Source organism: Arvicola amphibius, chromosome 5 (assembly GCF_903992535.2).
Source record: "Arvicola amphibius chromosome 5, mArvAmp1.2, whole genome shotgun sequence".
Lineage (NCBI taxonomy): Eukaryota > Metazoa > Chordata > Mammalia > Rodentia > Cricetidae > Arvicola > Arvicola amphibius.
In genome coordinates this window covers 31,558,113-31,584,358 of record NC_052051.1, presented here as the reverse complement: position 1 = coordinate 31,584,358, position 26,246 = coordinate 31,558,113, and the positions used below count along the sequence as shown (strand labels likewise).

At 43.7% G+C, this 26,246-nt stretch overlaps 1 protein-coding gene across 1 annotated transcript in view; it reads left to right on the top strand.

The window, feature by feature from the left end:
- Slc24a3 (solute carrier family 24 member 3) overlaps nucleotides 1-26,246 on the top strand; it is a 472,748-nt gene that overhangs the window by 57,619 nt on the left and 388,883 nt on the right. The window contains 1 exon segment of the mRNA XM_038331148.1: nucleotides 11,066-11,194. Coding sequence (XP_038187076.1) covers nucleotides 11,066-11,194 — 129 coding nt within the window.

Genomic DNA, 26,246 nt, shown 5'->3' with positions numbered 1-26,246 from the left:
TGTATTTTACAGGGGTCTTATACCAAATTTTGTATTTCTATTTTATATTTTAAAGAAGGAAACTTATATAGCTTTAGGCCCTATAAAATCCAGAAACATAAATTTAAGAGGTAAAAGTAAAAGTTAAAAAATGATTTTAAAATTGCTTTTATTTTTTCGTAAAACAAGACATTTAGATTTTAATGGATACCATAGCATGATTGAACATTGTTTTATTGCGTAGACATGACTCAATACACTTAATCATTTTTGAACATGTGGCTTTCCAGAAATATGTGTTTGACGCTCTGACTACTTTGTATTTCATTTAGACTTGAAGCTTAATGGCTAAGATAACTTAGCAAGGCGCATGTGTCTAAATGGTAGAAACACACTGTAAGTGGGATCTTCCAAGTTATGACACTGATTTTTCAGTCATAGCCAGTTATGCAAAGAATCTTCACCCTGGCTCAGCTGATTAATCATGTTGTTCCTCATTTTTAGTGCATGTGTTCAAAACTCCTTTTCTGGATCACACAATTCTACCTAGTTTATGGTGGGCAGGACAATCAAACTTTTTAAGAGTCCACTGATCTTTATCTTCCACTAAGGGGACACAAAACTTCTTGCTATTTGTGTTTCAAATGGTCTTTTCATAGAGCAAGTCACTTTAGGAAAGCGACAACATTCTCACTCGCTATTCAAATGTCATTTTGAAAGACGCATGTTTATCTGTGGGTGTCTATGTGCATCTCTGGGAATATTAGCAAGGAGCCTATGTATGTGCTAATCATGTTCTTCCCAGAAAATGTTAGCATATTTATAGTAGTTGTCATTTTATAATAGAGAAATATTTAAAAGTAATTTTTGCATGCCCTTACTGTAAATGTGAACTCAAGAATGCATTTGAATGACACTTGGGGAATGCCTGTGCAGGTCAGAGGACAGCTTGCAAGGAGTCCTTCCATCAGTTCCAGGACTCGAACTCAAGTCGTCAGCCTTGGTAACATGCACTGTCAGCCTCTGCGCCGCCTCACTGGTCCAAAGTCACCAGTTAAAAAAATATTTTCTAAAGAATATTTATACATCTATGAGGTGAAAATAAATATCTGAGATCATATCCCCATTTCATCTCAAAGTAGTGTACAGAATTTACTAATATAAGTAATAATTTGTGGTTTCATTGAATGGAATTTATTCATAGAGCACCATGCTATGAAAGCAGGGGAGCTATAGGTGGCACCATGCTTGTCCTGTGTTCTTCCTTTAGGAGCACCCCTGCCTTCTGGTTATAGTAATTACTAATATTGGGCATGTGCACTCAGTGTGGTGTTGCCCACTCATATGTTAAATATTAAATCAATATATGTTTTTCTGATTTTACATTGACATGCGATGAATACATGCCATTTCCAGTAGTTCCTTCTCTCTGAAAAGTGATGTGACCCCTCCACAAAGCTCTGGAGGCCAGGGATCCTATTAGCCATCAGATAACGCAGTCCTAGATAAAAGATGAACTTAAAAGGAGCATTGGAGGTCAAATAGCTCGTGCCTTTCAGTGCTCAGATCAGTAACAGAGATGGACTGGGTCTACTTCTACAGACAAAAGTGATTGGCAGATCTGTGGTTAGAATCCCAGGTCACTATATGCCCAAGAGGACAAGGTCCTATTACCAGGTCCCTTCCTCAGGGGCCTCATCTGATTGCTTGATCGGCTAGATTTTCCTGAGGTTTAAATCAGATTTGGCAATGATTCTGTGGCACAGTGGAAAATGTCTATGTAAGAGGGCTTTGGGCTGGTTTTCAGTACTGAAAATCCTGTTCTCTTTTGCTGTTAAAATTGTCTTTCTTTTTCCCATGAAAATAAGAAAGGGAAAGAAAAACAAAATTGAGCAAAGTCCATCTCCTTTGTCTCACGGTAATACTTGATCAGCTTTAACTAAAGGCCAGTATCTCACCCTATGCCTCTTTTGCCCCTGAAGTATGCCAGTAGAATAGGGATTCTACCTTGATTCGGGGCCTTGAAATGAAACATTTGGCTTAAGGGATGCAACCAACTTCTGTTCGACACCCATCACATGTGGTTATTTAAACCTACGCTTAAACTAATTAAGAGAAAATAGAAGCTTCATTTCCCAGTTAGGTAACTTTATTTAAGTGAATAATAGCTACTTGTGACTGGTGACTACTTTATTGGTGAGCATGGGCATAAGAAAATCTCATCGATGTATGAAGTTTTCAGTTAATCTCCATTGTGTTTGTATGGTTTTTTTTTTCTTGCCTTCTACAATATAGAGAATTATTTTGGATTTTAGGAACATTGAAAGACATAAGTGTTCATGAACCCACTGGAAATTTCTTGGTAGGCTAGATTTTGAGTCAGACAGGCAAAGAAGAGAATTTAGAGTAGTATTTTAGGTATTTCAACATCTATCTGCAATATAGTTTCCATATTCCATATGTGGACTTCAATGTGAGGTCCACATTCCATTCAGTGAATTATGAGTCTACCTGATATCATCTCTCCTCTCCTTCCTTCCTATTTCCCCCTTGTCTCCATCTTTAGAGACGGTCCTTCCTATAAGACTGATGGTACTGTTGCTACCACAAGCTGAGCTGGGTTTGCAGCCCTTGGGTGAATGGATGGAGTGCTGGCTGACCTAACAGCTTCTGCTGTCTGAGGAGCCCACAGTTCATTTCTCTTCCTCTCTCCGGGCAAAGAGGGTGCATGGATTTGATTTTAGTATTTGGTCCTGAGTTCTATACAATAATTGATAGACCCAGTAGGCTCTTGCTCATGGAGGGGACTAACTGTAGGTCTTTAGGGTTGCTTCATGAAGAGAAGAATGTCCCCCCAGACCTTCCTCCTGCAGTATGGTAGAACCAGAGCTCTTTCCTTTCCAGTCTGGCCATTTCACTTCCAAAGACCCATATTCCCATTGGGACTCCTCAGCCCATCTTCCAAACTGGGAATCTCTGGGGGAAGGATTGCTTGGAGTTCCTGCAGAACTCACTTCCCAGACATGTGCAGTTTCCTTTCTGAATTGCATCTTGGAGAAAACTAGTATACAGTTACTCAGACCCTTTCTGCACATATGCGTGCATCATTTAAAGATGTGTGAAACTCCTGCCTCTTGGTGTGGCATTTGGACCAGCAGCACTGGTCTTCCTGGAAAATAATTCAAAAGACAGAATTTCAAAACTCACTCTGTATCTACACATAATAATATTAAAATTTGAGAAGTATCCTAAATATAACAGAATACTATGGGTTACATGGCTTAAACAATAAAAAAGTATTCTTCCTCAGAGTTCCTTAGACTTCAATTCTGAGATCAAGGTATCAGGGCAGGGTCAGGTGAGGGCTTTCTTCTGGTTTGCCGGCTGCTGTCTTCTTGTATCCTTATCTTTTGGAAAAAAGAGCTAGAAGGCTCTCTAGGGTCCCTTTATAAGGACATTAATACTATCCCTGTGATTCAGTGATGACATCCCAGCCTCATAAACTAATAACCTCCTAAAGAGCCCATGTCCTGATGTTGTCACACTCAATATATTGCAACAAGAATCTCCATATCAAACACGGTATGTGTGTATGGGGGGGGGGGAGGATCCTCTTATGTGGGGCCAGTCAGGAAACACATCATGAAGAGCCTGACCTTCTAGCTCTGCAGACAATGGAATCTAGAAAAAGCATCAGTAGGCATCAGGTGGTAAAGGAGCTTCTCCAGTAGGGTGAATTGATGAGCAGAGAGACTAGGAGAACATGAGGTATTTGGTGCTAAGCTTGGATCTTTGACCTGCCAGTGGACCATCAAGAGGAAATTGGGGAGTGGGCAGGATGCGTGGGTCATCAGAACATTCGCATTTCCTGCATTTGTGGTTGAGTGTACGTCATGAAGAGAGAAAGCTGTCTGCACTCTCCATCCCTGGGTCATTCTCAGTTACCCAGCCTTGACCTTCCCCGCATCTTCAGCAGCACTTTGGATCTTTTCTCATGCCTTTGCTCTCAAACTTGAGAGGTCCTTTCTTCCTTGCCAGGAACTCATTCAACTTGCCAGGCTTCTTCAAGGTTGGTGAACTGGGTGTGGATGTATCAGGTGGGACAATGGAGTGGTGAGCGTCAGGTTGGACTAGAAATCAAAATGATTCTGGTGGGAAGCAGGGACAAACATGGGCCTTCCCTTGCATTTGCTCTGGTGAGCTTGTATCTCGTCTTGAGATAGGCACAGTTTCTATAGATGTATACCAGCCATGTCACAGCCTGTTTAGGTCGTCCTCTTCCTCCCTGCTTCCACCAAGGCTCGAAGCTACTGCGCTCACGCCAGCAGCAATGCCAGGTTCTGAAAGCCCTTTGAACCTTCGCCTCTGGTGCCAAGAGGATGGCCTCTCAAAGTCTGGACGGAGCACCCGTAACTGGTATGGCCAGGGAACTTCATGTGCATTAGACACAGAATTCAGCGTCTAGCCCCAGGAGGGTATGAAAATGGAATCCCTGGCTTCCCTAAGGTTTGGGGTTCTTCTGTTAAATACCTCTGGGTCTCCCTGGAACTCTTTCTGGAAGCTTCCACATAGTTGAGGGAAACCAGTGCATAGCCCACTTAGCCTCAGCCTCTCCCTCTCCCTCGCTGCTGGATTTGGAGGGCTCCCATTTTTGAGTCGTGGCTTCGCCACACACTTCCTTCCCGAGGACCAGGAAGCAATGCAGAGGGAAGTTCTTGTTTCAAAACTCAGAAGGATTTTGTATTTGAGGTGGGGCAGATGTAGAAAAAAAAAATGGAAAGGCAATGACACAGTGAGGGGGAGGGCAAGGAAATGAGAGGGGGAGAGAAGTGGCCTCAATGAATATGTATAAAAGTCCCATATGGAAACCTGCTGCTTTGTAAGCTGGTTTATGAAATAAGAAGAAAGTGTTTAAAAAAATTCACTGGAAAAAAAATCCTCATGTATCAACCCCTTTCACTTATAGAAGATAAAAATTGCCCGGCTGCCCTCTTGGGATAGAAGGGGTGGGCCCGAAAAGGGGCCATGCGGGGAGTGGTGTTGATCACTGGAGCCTGCAGAAGGCGGTCTGCAGGCTGCTGGCTTGTGCAAACTCAACCTCCAACCCTGGGGTGAAGACCCGGAGTGAAGAGAGTGGAGGCAGCTGTGTAAACTGCACGGTGGGTATTTATAGCCTCGGCCGGGCCGGCGAGGCTTGCAGGGCCAGCCCCGAGTCTGCCAGGGGCCATCACCATCAGCCTGAACCTTGTGCCCTGAGACTGAGTTTTCTGCTCCTCCCTTTTCGAAGGATGCAGGAGATTCCATAACTTAGTTCGTGCACCTGCAAGGGGGGGAGGGGCTGTTGCCATGGTGTTCTGGATCCTTGGGAATGGAGGTTCTCCACTCTCATTTTAAAAAGCAGGACAGCATTCCAGTTTTCTAGAGGGTAGAGTTGTATGTACTCTCTGAGAGGGACTGTTGTTTCTGTGAGGCCACTCCCCTGCCTCCCCTAGCACTCCAGGGCAAGGTGAGAAAATGAATGCCTAGCCGACGTGCTCAGATATGGACTTGGGTTCCAGTTTGGCTGGTCAATGTCTGAAGCGAAAGGGTAACAGGATGTGGTGATGTGGCATAGCAAGGGGACTTGGTGCATAGCAGAGGAGCATGCAAGATACGTTTTGCATTCTTCTATTTTCCATTTTTATTAACATCTATTAATTGCAAAGAATGTTATATGTTGACATTTTCATGCATATATGTGTGCATTGTGTGTGTATGTATGTATATGTGTGTGCCCACACACGTGTACTTTAATCACATTTATTTCCCCGACCACTCTTACTTACCCCTCCCTCTCCTGCTGCTCTACTTTCACCGATGCCATCCTCAACCTGTCTAGGCCTCTGAGGAGTTAATCCCTTGGCAGAGAACTAACAGTACCCCACACACACCTTCTCTTCTGAGCCTAAGACCAGTGTCTGAGAGTCAGGCTAGCAGACTAGAGATCGTGTATTAGGAGTCAGGGCTGTGAGCTGAGGATCTGGGTCATGGACCAGGCTCCCAAGAAGATCCATTATTGGTATCTGAAATCCCTGTGTTCTGTGTGCTTTGGTCATGGGAAGGAGAATGGGAGAGAACCAGAGAATGAGGGGAAGGGAGAGGAGAGAGTGCAAAGGGTGAACACACAGCTCTGTAACGGAAACTTGGCACCCAGCCTCCACTCTCTTTGCTTCCTCGGTGCGTGCAGCTCGGATCTCAGATTGAGAACTGAGTTTCCTCCTTCGACAGCAGCAGCCCACAGCATCTCTGCGGCCCCCTCTTGTCACTTCTTCTGAGAGACCACAGCCCTACAAGCTTCCTCTGCGGGTGACATGTGACATGGGAGCCTGCTGCTTTTCCCCTGCGCACCCCCTGCCTCCTCCCCTTCCCCTGACTAATTAGGCCAACATGCAACTTCCAGGGCCCAGCAGATGAGAAGCCAAGAATGCTGTGGACCGGGGCCAAGTGTTTTTGTTGACATTGCTTGAGTGTAGCTTTGCGGAGCAGCCTCTTGGCTGTAGGAGAGAAGTCCAAGGAGCGAGGGAGGTGGGCTAGGAGGGAGAAATGAAAGGAGCAAGTATGAGCATCCTTTGCATTGTCTGCTTCACATTCCCCTGCTCCTAACTACCCCACTGCCTATACTTTGTCTTTTCTCTCTGTATGCAAGGACGCAATGGCCCTTGTCATGGATAGCCAGGTTCTTGAGTAGAGTGTCATGCATAGAATGAGATTCTACAAGTGTTTGAGTCTTTGGTCTGTGTACTTTCCAGGTATGCTGCTCAACTTTGTAATAGTTTCTGAGGACTGTTTAATAGGTATCATGAGATAGTCTTCACCCATACCTGTTATTAAATGCAGGCCCCTTTCCCAATCTACTTTGCTATTAGCTGTGCATTGCAACCAGAGTGATCGTCTTCCATCCAGGGATTTGCCATGAAACTGGCCTTTGAAATCATTAATCCTGGGTTCAGATCTCTCCTCTGCTTCTTGCTCACTGTGAATTGCAGGGCAAGTTTTTTTTTTTTTTTAAGCCAGGATATGCTTCCATTTCATTTACTTACTTGCAAAAAATAGAGCTACTATTTTCATATAGGTTGTTTGCACATAGTAGATGTTCAATAAGCGTAATGACAAATGCTATGGAAGTATTTGATATGGCCACAGATTGCCTATGATCTTAAGCAAGTCACTGCCACTCTGAGTTATTTAGAAATATAGGCCCTGAAGCCTTCTCTTCTTACCAAGAGATTTTTTGAGGAAATCAAATTGAGCTACAGCACCATTAAACTTTGTTCTTACTGGACGTTGTTACTATTTTTATTATTAATATTTTCTCAGACTCTGAACATCATTGTTGTATCAGTGGTCAGTGGTCAAGTCTGTTTTTGTTGAGATAAAAGTTTGTAGGTTTTGGAAGGCTGAGGTGCTGTCTTAATAGTGTCTAATTCCTGAAGATATTGAATCATTATGTTAAAAAATCCTCTAATTTTCTGCTACAATAGCTGGCTTTGCTTTTACATCTCTTAATTGGTATCAGCTTTTCTCTTAGAGTCACAGAACCATGGAAACTTGGCAGATGAGCTTTGGGAGTCATTTGGAAGGAATACTTTTGCCTCTTTGCAAGTCTTTGGGGGTCTGCCTGAACCTTAAGACTGCAGGTCCATAGAGCACTGTATTCTGACCCACTTTATGAGGACAGATAGCAAATAGCCACTCTGCCAGCCACAGCACGACTGTTTCTTCAGACTCTGCGGACTGGCAGATAGCATAGTACTGTGCCCATACCTGTTGTTCAGACTCTTCATTGCTCACTGACACTGTCCAGCTTCCATAACCTCCATCTTGCTGTTCAAGGCCAGAGCTTACTTTGGAGCTCTGGGTCATAGGTTAGAGACGATGGAGAGGGCCATAAAGACGGGGCTCAGCAATAAGAGCATGTACTGCTCCTGCAGAGGACCTGAGTTCAGTTCTCAGTCTAGAATCCCAGCTCTAGCCTCCATGGGCACCTGCACTCAAGTACACATGTATACACACACACACACACACACACACACACACACACACGCACGCACGCACGCACGCACACACGCATGCACGCACGCACACACGCGTGCGTAAACACACAATTTTAAAAATAAGAAATGAAAGATAAAAAATTGAAGAATTAATGTTTGTGGCAGAGGAGGAGTGGGTAGACCAATTCCCATATTCCTTCACATCTTGGCTATCTGAGATGCTCGCTCTCTGGGTTGCAGCAGTTTCAAAGGGGCCCAATGCTCCTCGCATATTTTTGCAGCTGGCTGGATGCATACCTTCCCCATCATACTTCTCTAATCCCTGGCACATTCTTCCTTGGACTCACGTCTGCAAGTCAGTGGTACTCATATCTTCCTTAGGAGCTACGCCTGGCACCTAGCCCGTGACAAAGTGAAGGCCTCTCCCCAAAGTTTTGATTGTTTTAATCTGGTACACTTATGTTTAAAGATTGCTTATTGGCGTTTAAGGCCACTGACTTTATGCTTTCTTCATGAGTTCTTGGAGTTTCTTTTTTTTTTCTCCTCTGCTTGACACCATTTTTAGTCATAGGACCAAAATTCAGGTTAAACAAGCTATCCAGATAACTTGATTGAAATTTAAACCCTTTCTTAAGTGTTGTTCTGATAATTTTGGTCAAATAAATACATGTAAGCTACCATAGAGGATTTTTATACTTTGGAGTTGAAGTGATTGTTTATTGGACTGTTCTACCTTTCTCTGACTAGGGTCCTTCTCTGGCTAAATACCTAAGTTCTAATTAGATATATTGACAGGTTTACATTTAGGACTAGAGCTGTATTTGGGGAAAATATAAATTCATGAGCTGCTGCCACTCTCTGGAGATTTGAAGTGAGATGCACATGAGCACTGCCCTTTAGAGAAAGGTCTAGGACCCTAAGTTATCCATGCATAAGTTGGGAACAGTGATTTCACCTTGTGCTTACCGAATACCTTTTGTGATCTGATAGCAGTTTGTCACTGGAGAGATAATGTTTGTATTCTCCTGTGTAGTGTTGTGAGAATCAAACTCTGTAATTAAGGTAAAATTGTTTGGAAAATTGAGAATCACTATAAAAATAGAGACTAGGAGATGGTGGCTTTTAGCTCTATGTTGACCATTTCAGAATCTCACACTGTCTGGGCATGCACCCTATGGGCTGTGTAAAGGCCAGTGGGCCCAAGAAATAGTCCCTTGCCTTATAGTTAGAACTTTTTTATGTTTTTATTAAGATCTTTTTAAATTTTAAATATATTTGATCTTATTTTTTTCTCCCCCAAGTCCTTCCAGATCCTCCCCCCTACTTTCTACCCACCCAACTTTAAGTTCTTTCTCAAAAAACCCCAAAAAACAGAAAACAAAAAAAACCCAAGAATCCAATACAACCACTTTTTCTAAACTTAGCTATTCTAGCCATCTTGGAGGTGATGATCTCCCATAATGTCTTTCCTTTATGCCAGGCTTCTGGAATGAACTACCATGTCTGACCACCTCCATCTCCAACAACCCCCTCATGGCCTCTGTCTCCAACAACCCCCATATGGCAAGCTCAGGCTCTCATTTCTCTATTTGTCTTGCTGGATTTGTCCATAGTGTTCAAGACTGTTAGTTTTTCTTCCTTAGATGCTTTCTTCCTATTTTTCATTCCACCTTGCTCCCTTCTTTCCACTTGCTCTCATGATGCTTTGTTGAATTTTTTTAACCACCTGCTCGCTGGACAAATGTTAGGTTCTCAAAGATTTTATTTCTCTGTTTCTTTAGTCATCACTAATGCATGTGTGCATGGAGTCTTCCTCCAGTCATGAAACCTGCAGGGAACCCATCTGGACTATATCCCAAGGTCTTCCCTGGGATCTCTTTTGTACTAGCCCTCTTGTCTGAGGTATCATTACCAAGAAGCTATATTGTTTCCTCCTGATAATCTTATCTGTAGAAACTTCAGACTCTGTATTGCCTAGACTAGATGGAGAGCCTCTTCCCTCATGTGCCCTGTCTTCTCTGTTTTTGTATTGGCATGTTCATCTCCATGGTCCTATAACTCAGAGACCTAGACATGGTTAGGTTCACCCTCTAACATGCCTTCTGGAGTCATCTTTTTCCTTTATGTCTTGTTTTATGGAATCTTGTGCTGGGTCCCATACAGACCACTGCTTTGGAGATGGTGAAATGGTACCTTGTCTTGGGTAACCTCCAAGAAGCAGTTTCTGAGCATAAATTCAGCTGCAGTTGCTTTATGAAGCAAAAATGGTGGTGATGTAGACATTGGTAGTCTAAATTGGTAGTACTGACTCAGCACTCAGTAGAGTCCATTGTTCCCATCTCCTTCCAGATTGGTTCTTTTGTTTTGTTTTGTTTTTGAGACAGGTTTTCTCTGTATAGCAGCCCTGACTGTCCTGGAACTAGCTCTTGTATACCAAGGTAGACTTGAACTCACAGAGATCTGCTGTCTCTGCCTCCTGAGTGCTGGGATAAAGGTGTGCACCACCACCACCTGGCCCAGATTGGTTCTTAATGGTGTCATATTTGTAGTTTGAATTTAGCTCTTGTGAGAGTATTGTTGCCATGGATATCATCCAATGGCTACAAGTCTAGACTGTCTCCCCTCACTGTTATTGGTTGTTAAATATTTCTTAGCATCATTAGGTATAGGGGATTGAAATCCAGAGGAGAAAACCATCAGCCAAATATACTTTATCAAGAGATTTGTCTTGTAGACAACATTAGTTTATTCACACTGTGGGAAACTCTGGAATCCAGTATAGAATGCATACCCCACTGTCATCCTTCTCAAGCAATGAAGTGTTCGTACATGAGTTCCTTCTTGCCATTGGATAGAAGGCCACTTTTGTTGTGTCTAGTAGGATTCAACAGTCAGAGAAAACCCTCATACAGTTATAGTCAGCATGCCTTAAAGGCACCATGCAGTGCAGAGGAAGACAATAGCTGATTAAGGCGCGGGCCAGCAATGGGTAAAGACTGACATTGCATTCGGTTGTTAGTGATGCATGGTAATTCTGTTTTCTCCTTCTCTAGAACTTGACCTCATGGATCTCATCGGGGAAGATAGAAAATGGATGGTGGGGAGGAAGCTGATGCAGGTGAATGATACACTGACTTCTGAAGATGCAGGACTCCGAAGCAGCAAGAATTGCACTGAGCCAGGTAATAGTGGTGGCATTGTCCTGGCAATGGCTGCCATTTTCTGTGATTGTGGCCAAGGATGAGCTTGGTGATTTGTCTCTTCTTTAAATTCTAATCTGGAGGGAGTTTAAAGATGCTTGGGGCATATGTCCCAGAAACTCACATTTGATTCTCTCAAAGGCCTCAGAACTCAACAATGTGAAGATTGTATATCTAAAGATGGGGATAGAGAGTTGTCATTGTGATCCCAAAGGCCTTAGGTCTTTTGATATGGAAAGTGTTTTGAGAATTCATGTGTCTATTCCTTTTTGGAAAGATGAGTAGAAGGATCTTTTTCTACCATGCCAAGCATCTTAATAATCATTTCTCAAATGGAAATGGAAAGAATGAAAACCAGATACTTGTATGTCTACCCATAAATACTATATAACTTATGGTCCTCAGATTGGAGGGGGGAATGTTATTAAAGGCTCACAAGGAAGGCTTTCAAAGGTCAGTGAAGCATGTGCAAGCTATATTAATTATAAATGAAAATGGCCATGATGGGTCTGAAGGGCCTTGCTGAGTGGATAGTCATGTATGACCTGAACAGCACAGACATATCAAGGATTGGCCTGAACAGACAGGGAAGGAAAAGTGCAGGTTCTCCTCCAAGGACTCTGTTGGACATCTTGTCTGGTAGCCAAACAGTTTTCAATGGATATCTTCAATTAGCAGGCGAATGGTAAGTAGGACATAGGAAGACAGGAATCGCAGCAATAGAAATCTCATTCTTACCTCTGTGGTGGAAAGAGTGGAGTGAAATGTGACGTGGTGATGAAGACCCTTCGTTGAGTTCGTCTATTTGCAGGGTTGGTGGAGAAGGAAGGATTCTGTTTCCTGCTGGTGTGGCTTTGTTTGTAGGAAGAAGGCAGGCAGTCTTGCCATGAGTGGCATCACTTACTGTATTAGGAATGTCTTCCTCACAGAGATAGGGGTAGAAACTTCAGGGACATTGAAAGCCATTTCAAGGTAAGAAATGGCTCAGCTTCATAGATGCAAAAATGTCCAGATTGTTTTAAAAAAAAATCCACAAACTTAGCATCTATTGGAGTTGTCCAGAGAGGAAGAGATGAAAGGTTTTTGGAAGAAGAGCGCTCAGGCATGCTGTACAGGGAAGACTGTGTTATGCATGTATGGAAATGTCATAGTTAAACCCACTATTAGGTACAATTGTTATATGCTCATAAAACATTACAAATAATGGTTACAAAGGAATATGGTACCAGAATTGATAATCCTATCTTATTCATCTGTAGACTAAAAGAATTCACGTTGGGACCTTGACTCTGAACTAAGCTATAGGGAGGGATTTTCATGCCTGAAGCAGAGATCCCTGTTCATTTTCTAGCATGTTGGAGCCTGCATTTTTCAACTTCCCCTCCCTTGGCAAACTGTGGGGGGACCATTTCCTTTCCTGAATTCTGTTTTTGTGAAATGTCTCTAACTGCACCCTGGATGATAATATTCAGTGACAATTAAAGTCAAATGGCTAAGGCTAAAGAGAAAGAAGGCTAAGTCAGAGAGTACTGGCTGCTCTTCTAGAAGGCCAGAGTTTTGATTCCTAGCACTCATATGTCTGTGACCCCAGTTCTGGGAATCCAATACATTCTTCTGGTCTTTATGTGCACCAGGCATATCTATGGTACACAAACATACATGTAGACTAAATACCCATATACATAAAATTTATTAAAATTAAGTCAAATGAACCAAAATAACATAAAATAAAATATGCAGATGCTTTAGATGCTCCCTTGTGTTAGTCATGTGTCCCGTATCCAGTTGCTGCATGTGACCGGTAGCTGCTGTAACTGGGCAGCACAGGTCCTCAGACATGTTTGTCAGCATGGGAGGGGTGAATGGGGGCAGGATGGTCCAAAACTTCCAGTGGTCTCTGGACACATTTTCTGCCTTACTAGCTCACTTGCAGACATCGCAAGAATGAAGAGTAGATGTGCGTCTCTGTGATCTCCTTTTCCAGCCTTCCCACCTAGATCTTGGAGTCACACCTGGGTTTGAATTCTAGCTTGGGACCTGTGGGCTGTAGGCAAAGTAACCAGGTTATCTTAGCCCATCAACTCCTCGGAAATTATGGCAAGCATCTGCTCTTTCCCAAGTGCGAACTGGTACTGACGTCACAGAGTATGCACCGTTTAGGACACCTTGCATGATAGTAGTATTGTAATAGTCGACTTGCGAACTCCCCATAAATGCTGGAAGGAGTCTTTCTCCCCATTCCAGTGCCATAGTTACTCCTCCACAAGAGATGGTCAGTCTAGGTCTGTCAGCTGCCCACTCTCTCAAGTGGTCCAGAGCTGAGCGTCAGTCAGCTGGACTGTGAGAATCAAGTGCTCTTATCTGTCGGACAAGCTCGGAAGAGCCTGTGCAGGTAACAGTGCCATCATCTCCACTGACCTCAATGACTAAGAGTAGTGTGATCCAGGCATGCTGGGTATACAGGAAATAGCTGGCTCAGGGCCTTCCGAAGATGAGCAGGTATTTTATGGGACAGAAATAAAAGCCAAATCACAGATAAGGCTGTGATTTAGTGTAATTAATTTAATAGTGCCATCGACCCCCATTCCATGGGGGTATTCTGAATACTTCTAGTAGCTATCTGAAAGCACAAAGAACACATACTTATTATATATGTATATGTAAATATATATATACACACATATATAGTTTTCTTATATATGAATATCTACAATAACCTTTAATTTAATAGAGATAGGTAATAATGACTGCTAATAAAATAGAGTAATTATAGCAATGTACTATAATAAAAGTTATGAATTGCTTATGTCTGGAATTTTTCATTTAATATTTTTGGACCATAGTTGACTGTAGGAAACCAAAATAACTGAAACTGTGGGCAGCTGTGTGACCTCTACCTCTGACTCGTTGAGTGGGAGGACTTAGCTGGAGTGAGCTGTGGCGGATCCATTCCCCAATCTTTGTCTCTTTTCCTTTAAGAGGCTCTGAACACAATGAATATCATTGTGCTGGCTGCATACAGTGGTGTCTGCTCTCAGAAGTCTTCATGTCAGAGTGAGGAAGGGAGCCTGCGGTTTCTGGACTCTTTCCCTTCTTATTTGTGATGCCAGCAGTGGCCCTGCCCTGACAGAGACTATGGATGGGGGTTCCCTCTGTGCTTGGAGGAGTGATTGTTTTGCACAGGAACTGGAGCATGCTGGGTGCCAGTTGAGCTGTAGCCATGTGAGCTAAGGTGTCAAGGTCATAAGCAAGAGTTAATGTAACATTTGTCCCAGAGCACAGTCTGTTACTACTTATGTTGTCACCGTTTTTAGTTCTAAGACTGTGTCCTTGGAAACCCTCGTTTTAGAGGCCGGTAGAGGAAGCCTATAGATTTGGGCTCTAGCAGTAGAATGAGGACGTTTATTTCCTTCTGTTGTCATGGAACTGGTGTGCTGCTCAGAGCTCCATTTCTTCAACTATGAAATAGAACTCCAGTTTTCATCCCTTCCATTACACAAACCCACTAATTCAGAGAAATTTCCAGAATAGAGACTGACTAAACTTCACTCCAAGTCAGCCTCCTGTTTCTCCTAGTAACTTCCTTGCATTTGCACAATTCCAAAGCATTTCAGGCTTCTCCTACCTTTCCTTTCTCCTTCCTCCCTCTTCCTCACTTGTCCCTCTCTTCCCCTTCTCTCTCTGCCTCTCTTTACTTTACTCCCTGAAGGTCAGCCGTAGCACGAATAATAAAAACCCAGAGACAGAGACTGGGGTTCAAGCTGAAGATTAGAAGAGCAAAGCAGCCAAGCCACTAGAGAGTTCTTTCCTCTACCAAGGCTCAGACAAAGGGGCCATCCTGTCCTCAACATGACTGCAGACTGCACTGCTCTCCACCAGACCTCTCTTGCAACTGTCTCCTTCTGCCTTATAGTCCTCTCTCCACCCAACCATGCTACTCCTGTCTCCACCTCCCTAGTGCTGGGATTAAAAGGTGCATGGTCCCAAGTGCTGGGATCAGCTTTGTGTGAGTTCGGTTTCTCTTTTAGACAGAGTCAATCTTGTATGGCCCAGGGTGGCCTTGAGTCCTTGGTTAAAGTATGTTTCCCTGCTCCCTGACCTCTAGTGGCTTAGCTCTGCACTCTGATCTTTAGGCAAGCCTGATTCATTAAAACACAAATAAAATATGATAACCAGTACCATAGAGCACCTCATTTATAGGCCAGGAGAAGCAGAGTGCAGACCCTCTCATGAAATAATAATAATGTTCTATGTGACTTGTCTGGCAGTATTGAGGTGTCTTAGTCTTTATATGATACTTGCCACTTTTTAAGAATATATTATTTTAGGCATTTTTAATTTTTGCAAGAATGGCACATTTCATCTCCCCTGGTTTTAGTAGAAACCAATCATTTTTTCCCCTTTCAGAACCGAGTGTAAAGACTGACCTCCAGGCTCCAATTTTTTTGTGCAATTGTTCCAGCTCTCTGTGAAGTTTTGAGGCTGTTTTCTTAGCCTGACACTGCCGATTTCATCTGAAGCCTGGAAACATATTGTTTTTTTGGCAAATAGCACTTGAAATTGTTTATTCAGATGACCTATTAAGAGAAATTTCACTCTGAATAAATTTGAGCCACAGAAAATTAAGTTAGCTAAATGTAATATTGAGGGTGGTGGACAACTGCAGCAGAAATGCATTCTTTATAATAAGTCAGTGTACGTTTGGCAGAGTTTTATTTATATACTTTGCAGTTGGTCTCCAGAAACCCCCATCATCCCTGTTTTCAGTCCTCTGATAATTTGAGGAAATGAGTTTCTTCTTAGGGTACCGCTCTCTGAAATAAACTTTGGAAGGAGGAAAAGAGCTGAAGTGATAGGCTTTGGAATGAGGCCCTCTGGATAGAGAAGTTCTGCTCCTGGCTCACTCCACCCCTTAGCTTAGTTGGGTCTAAGGTCTGTAGAGGTAAGAAAGACATCTGGACCTGTGTTCCAAGACCAAGGTGTGTACAGGTGTGCATAGGTCCTCAGGGATCATTGTGTGCATGCAATGAGTTGCATCTTCCTTTATGTTCCTTAAAGAAATGGAAAAGCAGGCAGGCTGACAGAACCATTTGCAGTCACTATAAGGTTCTTGAGCACATAAGAACCTGCCCAGCTATTCGGACTGTTCCAAGGATAGCTACAGTATTCAGGCTAGTTCAGCAACAAGCTGCCGTGCTCACAGGTCAAGTGGTGAGAAGACAATACATAGAGGAATTACTCAATGGCTTTCTGGCTTCAGAAGGCCAAAGAGGACAGTTTGTAGACAAACAGGATGAAAGGGAGTGGGGGCTTTCTACTTCCGAGTAATCACAAGTTTAAAAGACATGGGCTCTGCCAGGGAAGTGCCATCTACCTTGCATTTCTTCTAACGTTGACATCCCTTTATGATCTTCAAGACATTTTATTGGGACCTTTCTTTCTTAAACTGTTCTCTAACATAATCTGGTAAGCAGTGTCTGGAATTCTTCTGAAAAGCAGGCAAAGGATGATAAACCGTCCTTTGATGTAAGGCTTTGGGGGCTATTCATAAAGCATGTTTGGCTTTTTAGAGTATTAGATGTTCATTAGCTGACTGGAACAGTTTGGCCCTTGAAACAAATGCACCCAGCTCAGGCCTCCAGCTTAGGAGTGGGTGTCCTATGATGCCCAGTTGGTAAGTAAATAATTGCAAGTCCAGAATCACAACGGTGAGGGGAATTGGAGGGATTACTACTTCTAGTCTTTTTCAAATCCCTTCCCTTCAAGTCACTCTCAACAAACTAGAGCCCTTGGATAAAATGGCACTGTTAACTATATTTAACGAATAAAGTTTTATTAAAAAACAGTCACGAACACCCATTTATGTGTGGTCAGTGGCTGCTCTTGTTTATTAGGGCTTAATTGAGCAGTAGCAGACAATATTGTGTGGGAAGCCAAAATTAGTTATTCTTTAACCCTTCATAGAAATATTTATTACTGTTCCCTGTTCTAGACCCTGACAAAAAAAAGCCTCAGTGGCCTGGAAAGAAGATTAAACCAACAACGACTTTTTAAACTTCCTCTCTGTTCCCAACCCTAACCATTCCTGTACCACATTGAATACATCTAATGTAATCCCCAGGATTAGAAGGATTGTGAGCCACATATTTTTCATTTCCTGCCCCCTCTACTCAACACATAATATAAAACTCCATCCTTCAATATTTCTCTGTTCTTGTATTGGGAATATGTTTAAAATGTTACTTGAAGAACAGGTTTCTACTCCCTAGAAATACGTCAGCAGCACTGTTCTGAACTGTCTCATGATTCATAGCTTCTGTTTTTCAGTCTCCTTACTTCCTGCGTTTGTTTCTCCCTTGAGTCTAAGAATGAAGCTTCAATGCAGGGTTGAATCCCGGCATACTAGCCCATGACATCCATGGACAGTTTCACCAGAGCTTGCATCTCAAGCATCTCCAGAATGGTGGGCAACACCCTCACCTACTTGAAGAGGTCATAAGAACAGAAATGGGGTGACTGACAACACCTACTTTTAGGTCCACCCAAGGGAAAACTACTTCCTAGCTCCATTGTATCTCTTGACTTGACCCGTGTTGCCTGAGCAGTGATGATCACATCTCCCCCCTGGCTCAGGATCAAATGCTAGTTCATGTCTCTAGCCCTCTGTGTCTTACTTCTCTCTCCTATGTCATTTCTGTAACAGCAGTCTATACAGGGTAATGGGGACACTCATTCGAATCTCTCACTAGGAAGTTATCCTTTTGCACAGCTTACCCCATTGTTTAGATAAAGCCAAGCTGGGGTTTCAATGTATGAAGAAGCCTTTCTGGAATCCACCACTAGAAGATGCTGGAGTGAGGACAGACTAGCCAAGTGATAGCCTGACACCCCTAGCTTTGGTGATGTGCACAATAGGCTTTTAAGTCATACCTACAAATCTAGATTGGCAAAATGCCCTGATTTGCCTTCATCCACGTGTTCCCAGGGCCCTCAAAACCATGAGCAACCTGGGCCTCAGGGCTTTCTAGAAGTGGTCATTTCTTGGCTGGATTTGTGGCCTGTTAGATCAGAACTTCTGGAAGAAGACCCAGACATCTGTGTTTTCACAAGTTTTCTGGGGCTTGTTGGGTGCACTCAGGTGTGAAGTCCCTTGGTCTAGCTCATGAGAGTTACTGAAGGAAATGTGAAGTCTATGTCTCTCCTTAGGCTTAGAAGCAGGAATGGCTTAGGTAAGGGAAACAAGGCAGGACCTTAGGGTGTAAGCAGCTCTCCCTGTCACTCTCTGACCTGGAATGTGATGCTCTGTGTCTGGGAGATGAGACCCAGCTCATCCCCTTCCTGCCACCCCAGAGCATCTTTGTAATTTCTCCAGGATCCCAAAATCAGTCTCAGCTGTCTGCCTGAGGGACACAAAGAGGGCAGAGCTGAGCTATGCACCACAAAGACTTTCACAGACACAGAGACTTCCTTCAATGGGATTCCTGTGGCCAATAGACTGATGGCCTCCTATACCTCATCTACTTAGGGCCAAGCCTAGCTAAGTTGAGAATAGCACTCTCATTGTACTCTAGAGAACCCATTAAATATGCATGTGTCTAGTTTGTTGTATGGGTGCTAGTGAGCCATCTGATATGTTCCCATTCATTTCTATGATAGAAAAATAAAATCCCTGAATTAAATATTAACAGCCCTTGTTAGAAACACAGAACAAAAATGATTTTATGCTAGCCTAGTATCTTATCTATCTATATAAATAAAGACCCAGAGCTCATCTTGGGCTCCCAGTTCTGGCCCAATAGTAAGACTTCAAGATCCTACAGACCTTTGAGATTAGAGAGAAGGAATTGAGACAGGAAACATGACAGGCTATAGACCACCTAGTGCTGCAGACCATAAGAAAAGAGGCAGAGGGTTGGGAGCCAAAGAGTAGGCTAGATTATCAGTAGTTTGCTATTCATTTGTCTTGATGTCATGAGGAAACCTGAAGATAAGGAAACCTGAAGATTTTTGTTGTTGTTTTGTTTTGAGACAGTGTTTCTTTGTGTAATAGCCCTGGCTGTCTTAGAACTCACTTTGTAGACCAGGCTGATTTTGAACTCACAGTGAGCCTCCTGCCTCTGCCTTTTGAGTGCTGGGATTAAAGGTTAAAGGTGTGTGCCACCACTCTGGCAGGATGCTCACATTTTATAATCCTACGATAAGGGATGCAGACTGGAGGAATCCTGACTTTGACACTCATGTAAAACAGCTGTTTAACATCTCAGGGACTCTGGCTTCTCTGCAGCGGAGAGGATTCACAGCAGTGAGTTTATAAAGAGCACCAAGTCCTTTACACCCAGCTTGTGCTTAGCGTTGAGTGGATGCCCATTTCCTGGGCACATGCTGTGACAAAGTGATCTCACAGACAGGGACTCAGGGAGTGACACATAGGGAGCTGTGATGTTTACTACTCATGCTATTGATTCTTTTCTGATTTGGGGGACATGAGAAGAGTATCGTGAATTTGGCAGATATTAATATAAAAATCTAGGAATAAAATAGAAATAGCTCTAACTGCCCAAACATTTGTACAACACACAAGAACAGCCTATGGGTATAAAAATAAGCCACTAAATGTGTCTTTTATAGAGAAACAGGAATTCCGCATATGAGAAATCTTGTTCATTTGCTCTGGGCAAATCCAGAGAGTGACCATGGTTAGTGGGGATTTGGAGCTTTAGATGCTGCCTGCTAAGTTGTATGTATGGAATGAATCCCAGCGGGTGATGAAGAAGAGCTGAAAGGTGGTGAACAGGTTCAAATGATGTCGGACTTCTGTGCTGGACTCTGTTTCCCGTTGTCTTTGCTCATATGGCTGCTGTAACAAAATATTGTAGATTGCTTGGCTCTAAGGAAAAGAAATTTCTGGAATCTGGAAAGTAAAAGGAAGAGGTACCTGCAGATTTTGGGTACGGTGAGGGCACTCTTCCTTTTTTTGCAGATGGCACCTGCTCACTCTAATATCCTGTGGTGTTAAGGCTGAATTCTTTTTCAAACATTCTTTTAAGATTTATTTATTTCATTTTGATGTGGATGAATATTTTGTCAGAACTTCTGACTGGGCATCAAGGATGTGTCTGGTGCTCGCTGAGGTCAAAAGAAGGTGTTGGACATCCTGAAATGAGTAATGAGTGGTCGTGAGCCACCACATGGTTCCTCAGAGTTGAACCCACGTCCTCTGCAAGAGCAAAAAGTTCTCTTAACCACTGGAACTATCTCCCTAGCTCTCTCCCCAGATGATGAAAACTTACCAGTGGTAACAACTAAAGAAGCATGGTGTATTGGGTTCCTGTATCACTTGCTTGTTCTCTTCCGGTGTTTCCTGGGATTGCCTCCTAAATAAACACTCAAATCCTTGTCTTGGTGTCTGCTTCTAGGGGAGCCTAAAGTAAGCTGAGGCACTGGATGGATTTGGCAGCATTAACGTGTTATCTTTATATCTTTATATCATTTACAAATCAAAAGTTACCTACTAAAATTCACCTTGTAAGGGACTGAGGAACATAAATGACAGGTAAGGGATTTTTTTTCCCATGGACAGAATTTGTTGGAAATTAAGAATCTTACTCCATTCAACGACCCTAATACACACAATTTTCACTTTAGTACAAGGGCCTGAGGTTTTTTGTTTGTTTGTTTGTTTGTTTTTATCTCAGAGCTTCTATGTCTCAGGAGAGGCAAGTGTGGAATTCTTTCTTCTCTCTGATGCTGTAACTGTTAGCTGTAATAAGGAATCTGTCCAGCTCCAGAAGGATGCTGCATAGACCTCCTGGCTCCCAGCAACTTCCACATGGCTATTTACACAGTGGAGCACATCACTCCCTTCAGTCCCTTAGTTTCCCCCCTCATTCTTACTATAGCTGAATTTCTTTCATTACACTCAAAGAGACATGACTGGCAATAAGCCCTTAGGAACCACAGAGACGTTTCCTACACCCCATTCCTTTCCTAGTCCAGTCCACAGTTCCACTTTGGAGAGAGATGAGAGGGGAGATTACAGGTAACTGGTGTTTGCTAAGTTTCTTTCCCTGATGAAGTTTTCAATACCACGTAAATGTATCAAAGGAAAAAAATGATCAAAATTTACAAGGCTTTTCCCAGAAAGAAACCCAGCCAATTCATTAACATTACCCCAGAGAGTTTATCATTGGGTATTTGCTATCTGTACAACATGTGTTGATATATGTTTGCATGTATGTACATATAACCAAGGATGTATCTATACTCCAAAATATGGATGGATCTCAAAGCCGTGTGCTAAGAAGGATTCTATCAGAGCACATGCTTCCACACAGAGTTCTAGAAAAGCATGAACTATTCCATAGTGCTAGCAATACGATATGTGGATATGAGGAGGCAAGATGGGCCTGGAGGATTCTAAGAAACTGCGCAAGAGAGCTTCCCAGGGTCATGGTGTGTCTTTAGCTCTCCCGTAGTTGGATGTACAGGTATGTAGTATGGCTGTGACCAAATCACCGAAGAGCAGAACTTAGACTTGTGGGCTTCATTCTGTAGGTAAATGTAGCCCCCAAAGAAGGGAAAAATAAACTTTAGCTAATGATATATTTATCAGTCTATGAATGGGAAGGAGTATAGCTTTAGTTTGTCTGACATCTGGTCTCAGTATGTAGCCCAAGCTGGCCTTGAATTCTTGATTCTTCAATTTCAGCCTCCCTATTGCAGACATGAGGGGGATACATTAATTTCTGTAAATTGCTTTGAAATGCACCAAAATATGACAGATTAATGAGTGGACGCTGGCCAGGCTCCATGGAAAATACTGAAACAATAAAATACAACTTTCGTCACTTTAATGCTGGGTCTGTGGTCTGTAGGTGGCCACTCTAAAATTCTTCTTACCTTCCTGGATGTTGGCATATGTTCACAATAAAATGTTTGAGACAACAAAATTGAAGACAAGATTCTTAAAACTGAAAGGGGAGAGTGGGGTTGGAAATTTTCACATAAATAACATGTCATTTTGTGTCATTTTCGCACAATATTGTAGATTTCTAATGATAACTACTGAGAGATTATATCCCCCTGGGAACCCTTAAGCTGAGCCAATAAGCACCAAGACATTTGGTCTGGGCATCTTAAAGAAATTCTCCTTTTCTAGCTAGAAACAGAAAATGATTCTGCAGAGGGGCCAGTGTCCTGTCTGAAACCAGGGTCAGAGGGTACAATCTCCTGACCAAGGGAGAGGGACATCTGTGCGGCTACTTCTAATTCAGCCTTAAATAATTCAATTTAATAAGTCAGCCTAGCATTTGAGACTGGAGAAACATAGAAGGTCAGTAGTTTCTATGTCTGTGAAACATAGGTCACCTCTTTTGGGGTGGTCTGACTGTGGTGACATTCCAAAGACAGGCACACATGTGAGTACGCAGAATGGAGGAAGTGGGGTGCCATATGAATGCTTGTGTCTCTCCTAAATTCGCATGCTGAAATCCTAGCCACCAAGGAATTAGAAGCCAAAATGGGATTTTAAAGTCCTTGTGGAAGAGAATTGACAGGCACAGCGGACACACCTTGGAGTTCTTCTGTTTCAACAGTCAGGCCTCGGGGGAAGGAGTGCACAGGTTCTGGTGGTTAGAAGCTGGGCCAGTGTGTTCCCAAGAGCAGAGGGTAGAGAAGGACAAGTAGGGCCCTACCAGCTATTGGCTAATCTGCTTCATCTGTCTCCTCACATGTTCTAATGTCCTGGGAAGTACATCCTAACCCCAGAGATTTTATCATGTTCCATCCCCTTCCTCGGAATGTCCCCGCTTTGTGTTTGTCCCCCTCAAGGTAAGTACTCAGACTTGGCCCTCTAGAACTCCCAGCCTCATAATGTGTTTGCTGGTAGAGGCTCACCTCACAGTTAGCGGTAGGTTCAGGTCTGTGAAAATCACAAAACATATCCACCTTCCTCCTTCTATCGTTTACCACCTCTCCCCTATGTCAGACATCTGGGGACCCAGGAAGAAGCTCCAAACTTGTCACAACTGCAAAACTGGAAACTACAAGAGAACCCTACCCTAGATTCTTCTGCCAGGGAACAGGATTAGCTGTCAACAGAGCAAAGCTTTTATTTTGCAATCCAGGAAAGTCAGCGAGTCATGTCTGGAAGTGTTGCTCAGAGAGAAGACTCCTTGAGGACTGAGGAGACGTTGGGGAGATGGTGCCGCGGAAAACATCCTGCCCGCCCCGTGGCCCTTGGCGGGTGTGAGATGGTAGGGCACACACAGGCTTTTCTGGCTCCAGAGTTCAAAGCAAATGGATGCATAACTTCAGGCAACGCTTTAATCTCTCACCAGGCTCTTCCTTGTGTGAAATGGAATTTGTATTTCATCCTAAATCATTTTTTTTTTCAAAGAGAGTCAGTCTGTTTAAAGTGAGGAACCCTGAGCTATCGTTCAGCTGTTCCGTGATTTTCTTTTCCTAAAGGTTCTCAAAGGTGGAGCACATCTATGGCAGCAATACTCTTCAGCCCAAAGCTTGGCACAGGGGAGGGAATCCCCAGGCTGGAAGGTGATTTGTGCATCCCTCAGAAGAAGGAGAGTGTAGTTTTTTGGGAGGGTTTGTACCTCATGGGACTTTCATTCATGCCCAACAGTGCGGAGGCTGGGCCTGCTGTGAGTGGAGCTGGTCATCGTGACTGTGTCTGCTAGGTAAATTGTAGCAGAAGCTGTGTACCTTCTACATCTGAGTTACTGCAGGCAGTACAACCTCCATCCGGTTCTCTCCCTTGGGATAAGTTGATCTTGGAACCTGGCCACCGCACTGGGAGAAAGCCGAGGTGTCAGGGAAAGCCACATGCAGGCTCTCCAGTCAGCAGTCCGAACTGGCTCAACAACTGAATGTGGGAGTAGAGACCCTTTTCTGGATGGCCCAGGCACAGCCCCCATCTGATAGGGAACTTCAGAGGAGACCCCGAGGAGAAGTCATGCACCAGAGCCCAGGTACTTCCAGAACCAGGAACGAGAAAAACAAAACAGCTGTGGTCTCCTTGGCGCTGCCAACTTGGGTTGGTTTGTTCTGTAGCCACAAAAGCTGATGCAGTCATGCATCCACTGTCCCACACCTGAGGAACCTCCAGTGGCCAAGAAAAGATCCTCACTGCCTGTCCCTCTCCTTCCTTTGTAGTGACTGTTCACTTCCTGTTTCCCCAGAAGGCATGGTCAGGGGAGAAGGGACAAGAGGAACATCTCTCTTTCCATGATGCTCAATCTCCAAGTTTCTGACCCTATTTGTGACCCAGAAGGTGTCCACCATACAGACTGTCAGACTGATTGTCTGTTTGGTGTTTGGCTGTTAGCAGCTGCTGTCTTCTCCCTACAGACAGGATCACCATGGTCATGGCAGCTATGACACACCGTTCTTCACTTACCATACTCTGGACTCTGGCCTCTACTGACCAAATTTTACTTTCATTTTTAAATTGTGTGTGTGTGTTGGTGGGGGCTTGTGCAGAGGCCAGAAGAGTGTGTCAGATCCCCTGGAGCTGTGGTTACAAGTGGTCATGAGAGAACCAATGTGGGTGCTGGAAACTGAACTCGGGTCCTCTGCAGGAATAGTATGTGCTCTTGACCACTAAACCATATCTGCAGCCCTGCTAACTTGACTTCTGGTCATGAGCCCCATAATCAAAGCTGCGTCCTTAGGAAGTAGCCAGCTGCAGGGTGCACAGCAGAGGCCTTGGTGTCCCTTCCAGGGTTTCAGTTCTTTCCTGGGTGAATCCTTGTGCGGACCTCCATGTGCTCTTTCTCCATGACATCACTTTGTGTTCAGTCCAGGAATGGCCAACTCCACGGGTTCCTTGGGAGAAATGTGGCAGGAGATCTGTAAGGGCAGAAGCTGTCATTTAGGGATTAATGAGCAACTCCCAGGTGAGGCAGGAGCGGCACACCTTTGTGGCTATTTGATTGCCTCTCCACATACATTAGAGCCATAAGCTTCTAACACTCATAAACTTAAAAATTTCCTGTGGCCCAGGTCACGCTGTAGATGCCTTTGGAGCCTCATTCTGAGGTGCTGTATCTTCATGTCCTTACAGGAAATTCACGCTTTACCTCCTTGCAAAGGCCTCTCATTGCTAGTCGCCTGGGGTTGTTAACACTGTCATCCTTTTGAGGAGCCAAAGTTAGCTGTCTTTATGTCGTTCTGAGTTTGTACCATACATCTTAAGCCTTTGTATATCTTTAAAGGCAACTATCAGTTTCTTCCATTTTCCGGTTTCCCTCACTTTGGTCTTTCAGCCATCTCTTCCTTGACATGGTTTGGAGAGCCCCCATCTCTTAACACCATTGTGATGTGGGAGGGTCTTCAGTTTTGTGTTGATTTCATTGGTTAATAAAGAAACTGCCTTGGCCATTTGATAAGCCAGCCCTTAGGTGGGTGGAGTAGACAGAACAGAATGCTGGGAGGAAGAGGGAAGTGAGGCAATCACCATGCCTATTATCTCTGGGTCAGTCGCCATGAAAGCCAGCCATCAGGTCAGACATGCTGAATCTTTCCCGGTAAGCTACCACCTTGTGGTGCTACACAGATTATTAGAAATGGGTTAAGCAAGATGTGAGAGTTAGCCAGTAAGAGGCTAGAGATAATGGGCCAAGCATTGTTTAAATGAATACAATTTGTGTGTTGTTATTTCGGGGCATAAGCTAGCCAGGTGGCCGGGAGCTGGGCGGCAGGAACGCAGCTCGCAGTTCCTTCTACACCATTGCCTACCTGCTCACCTCTGGTCCTCACCATCATCCTTCCTGGTCACCTTCTTGCTCAAATGTTCAAATGTCCATCATCTCCCCAGCTCTGAAAATCAGTTTGCTGCTGTGTTTGAACCTGTGAAGAAATGGAAACAGATTGAATCTGTGTTGAATTCTTAGATGAGTTGTTTCAGATGCACACTTAGCATTCCTACCATAATATTCAAGCCCACAGGTTCTGTCCAAGGAGGAGACAAGGGAACCAGGCACTTCTTGAGTGCCCCCTTGAAGCCAAGGCTGGGCTAAGT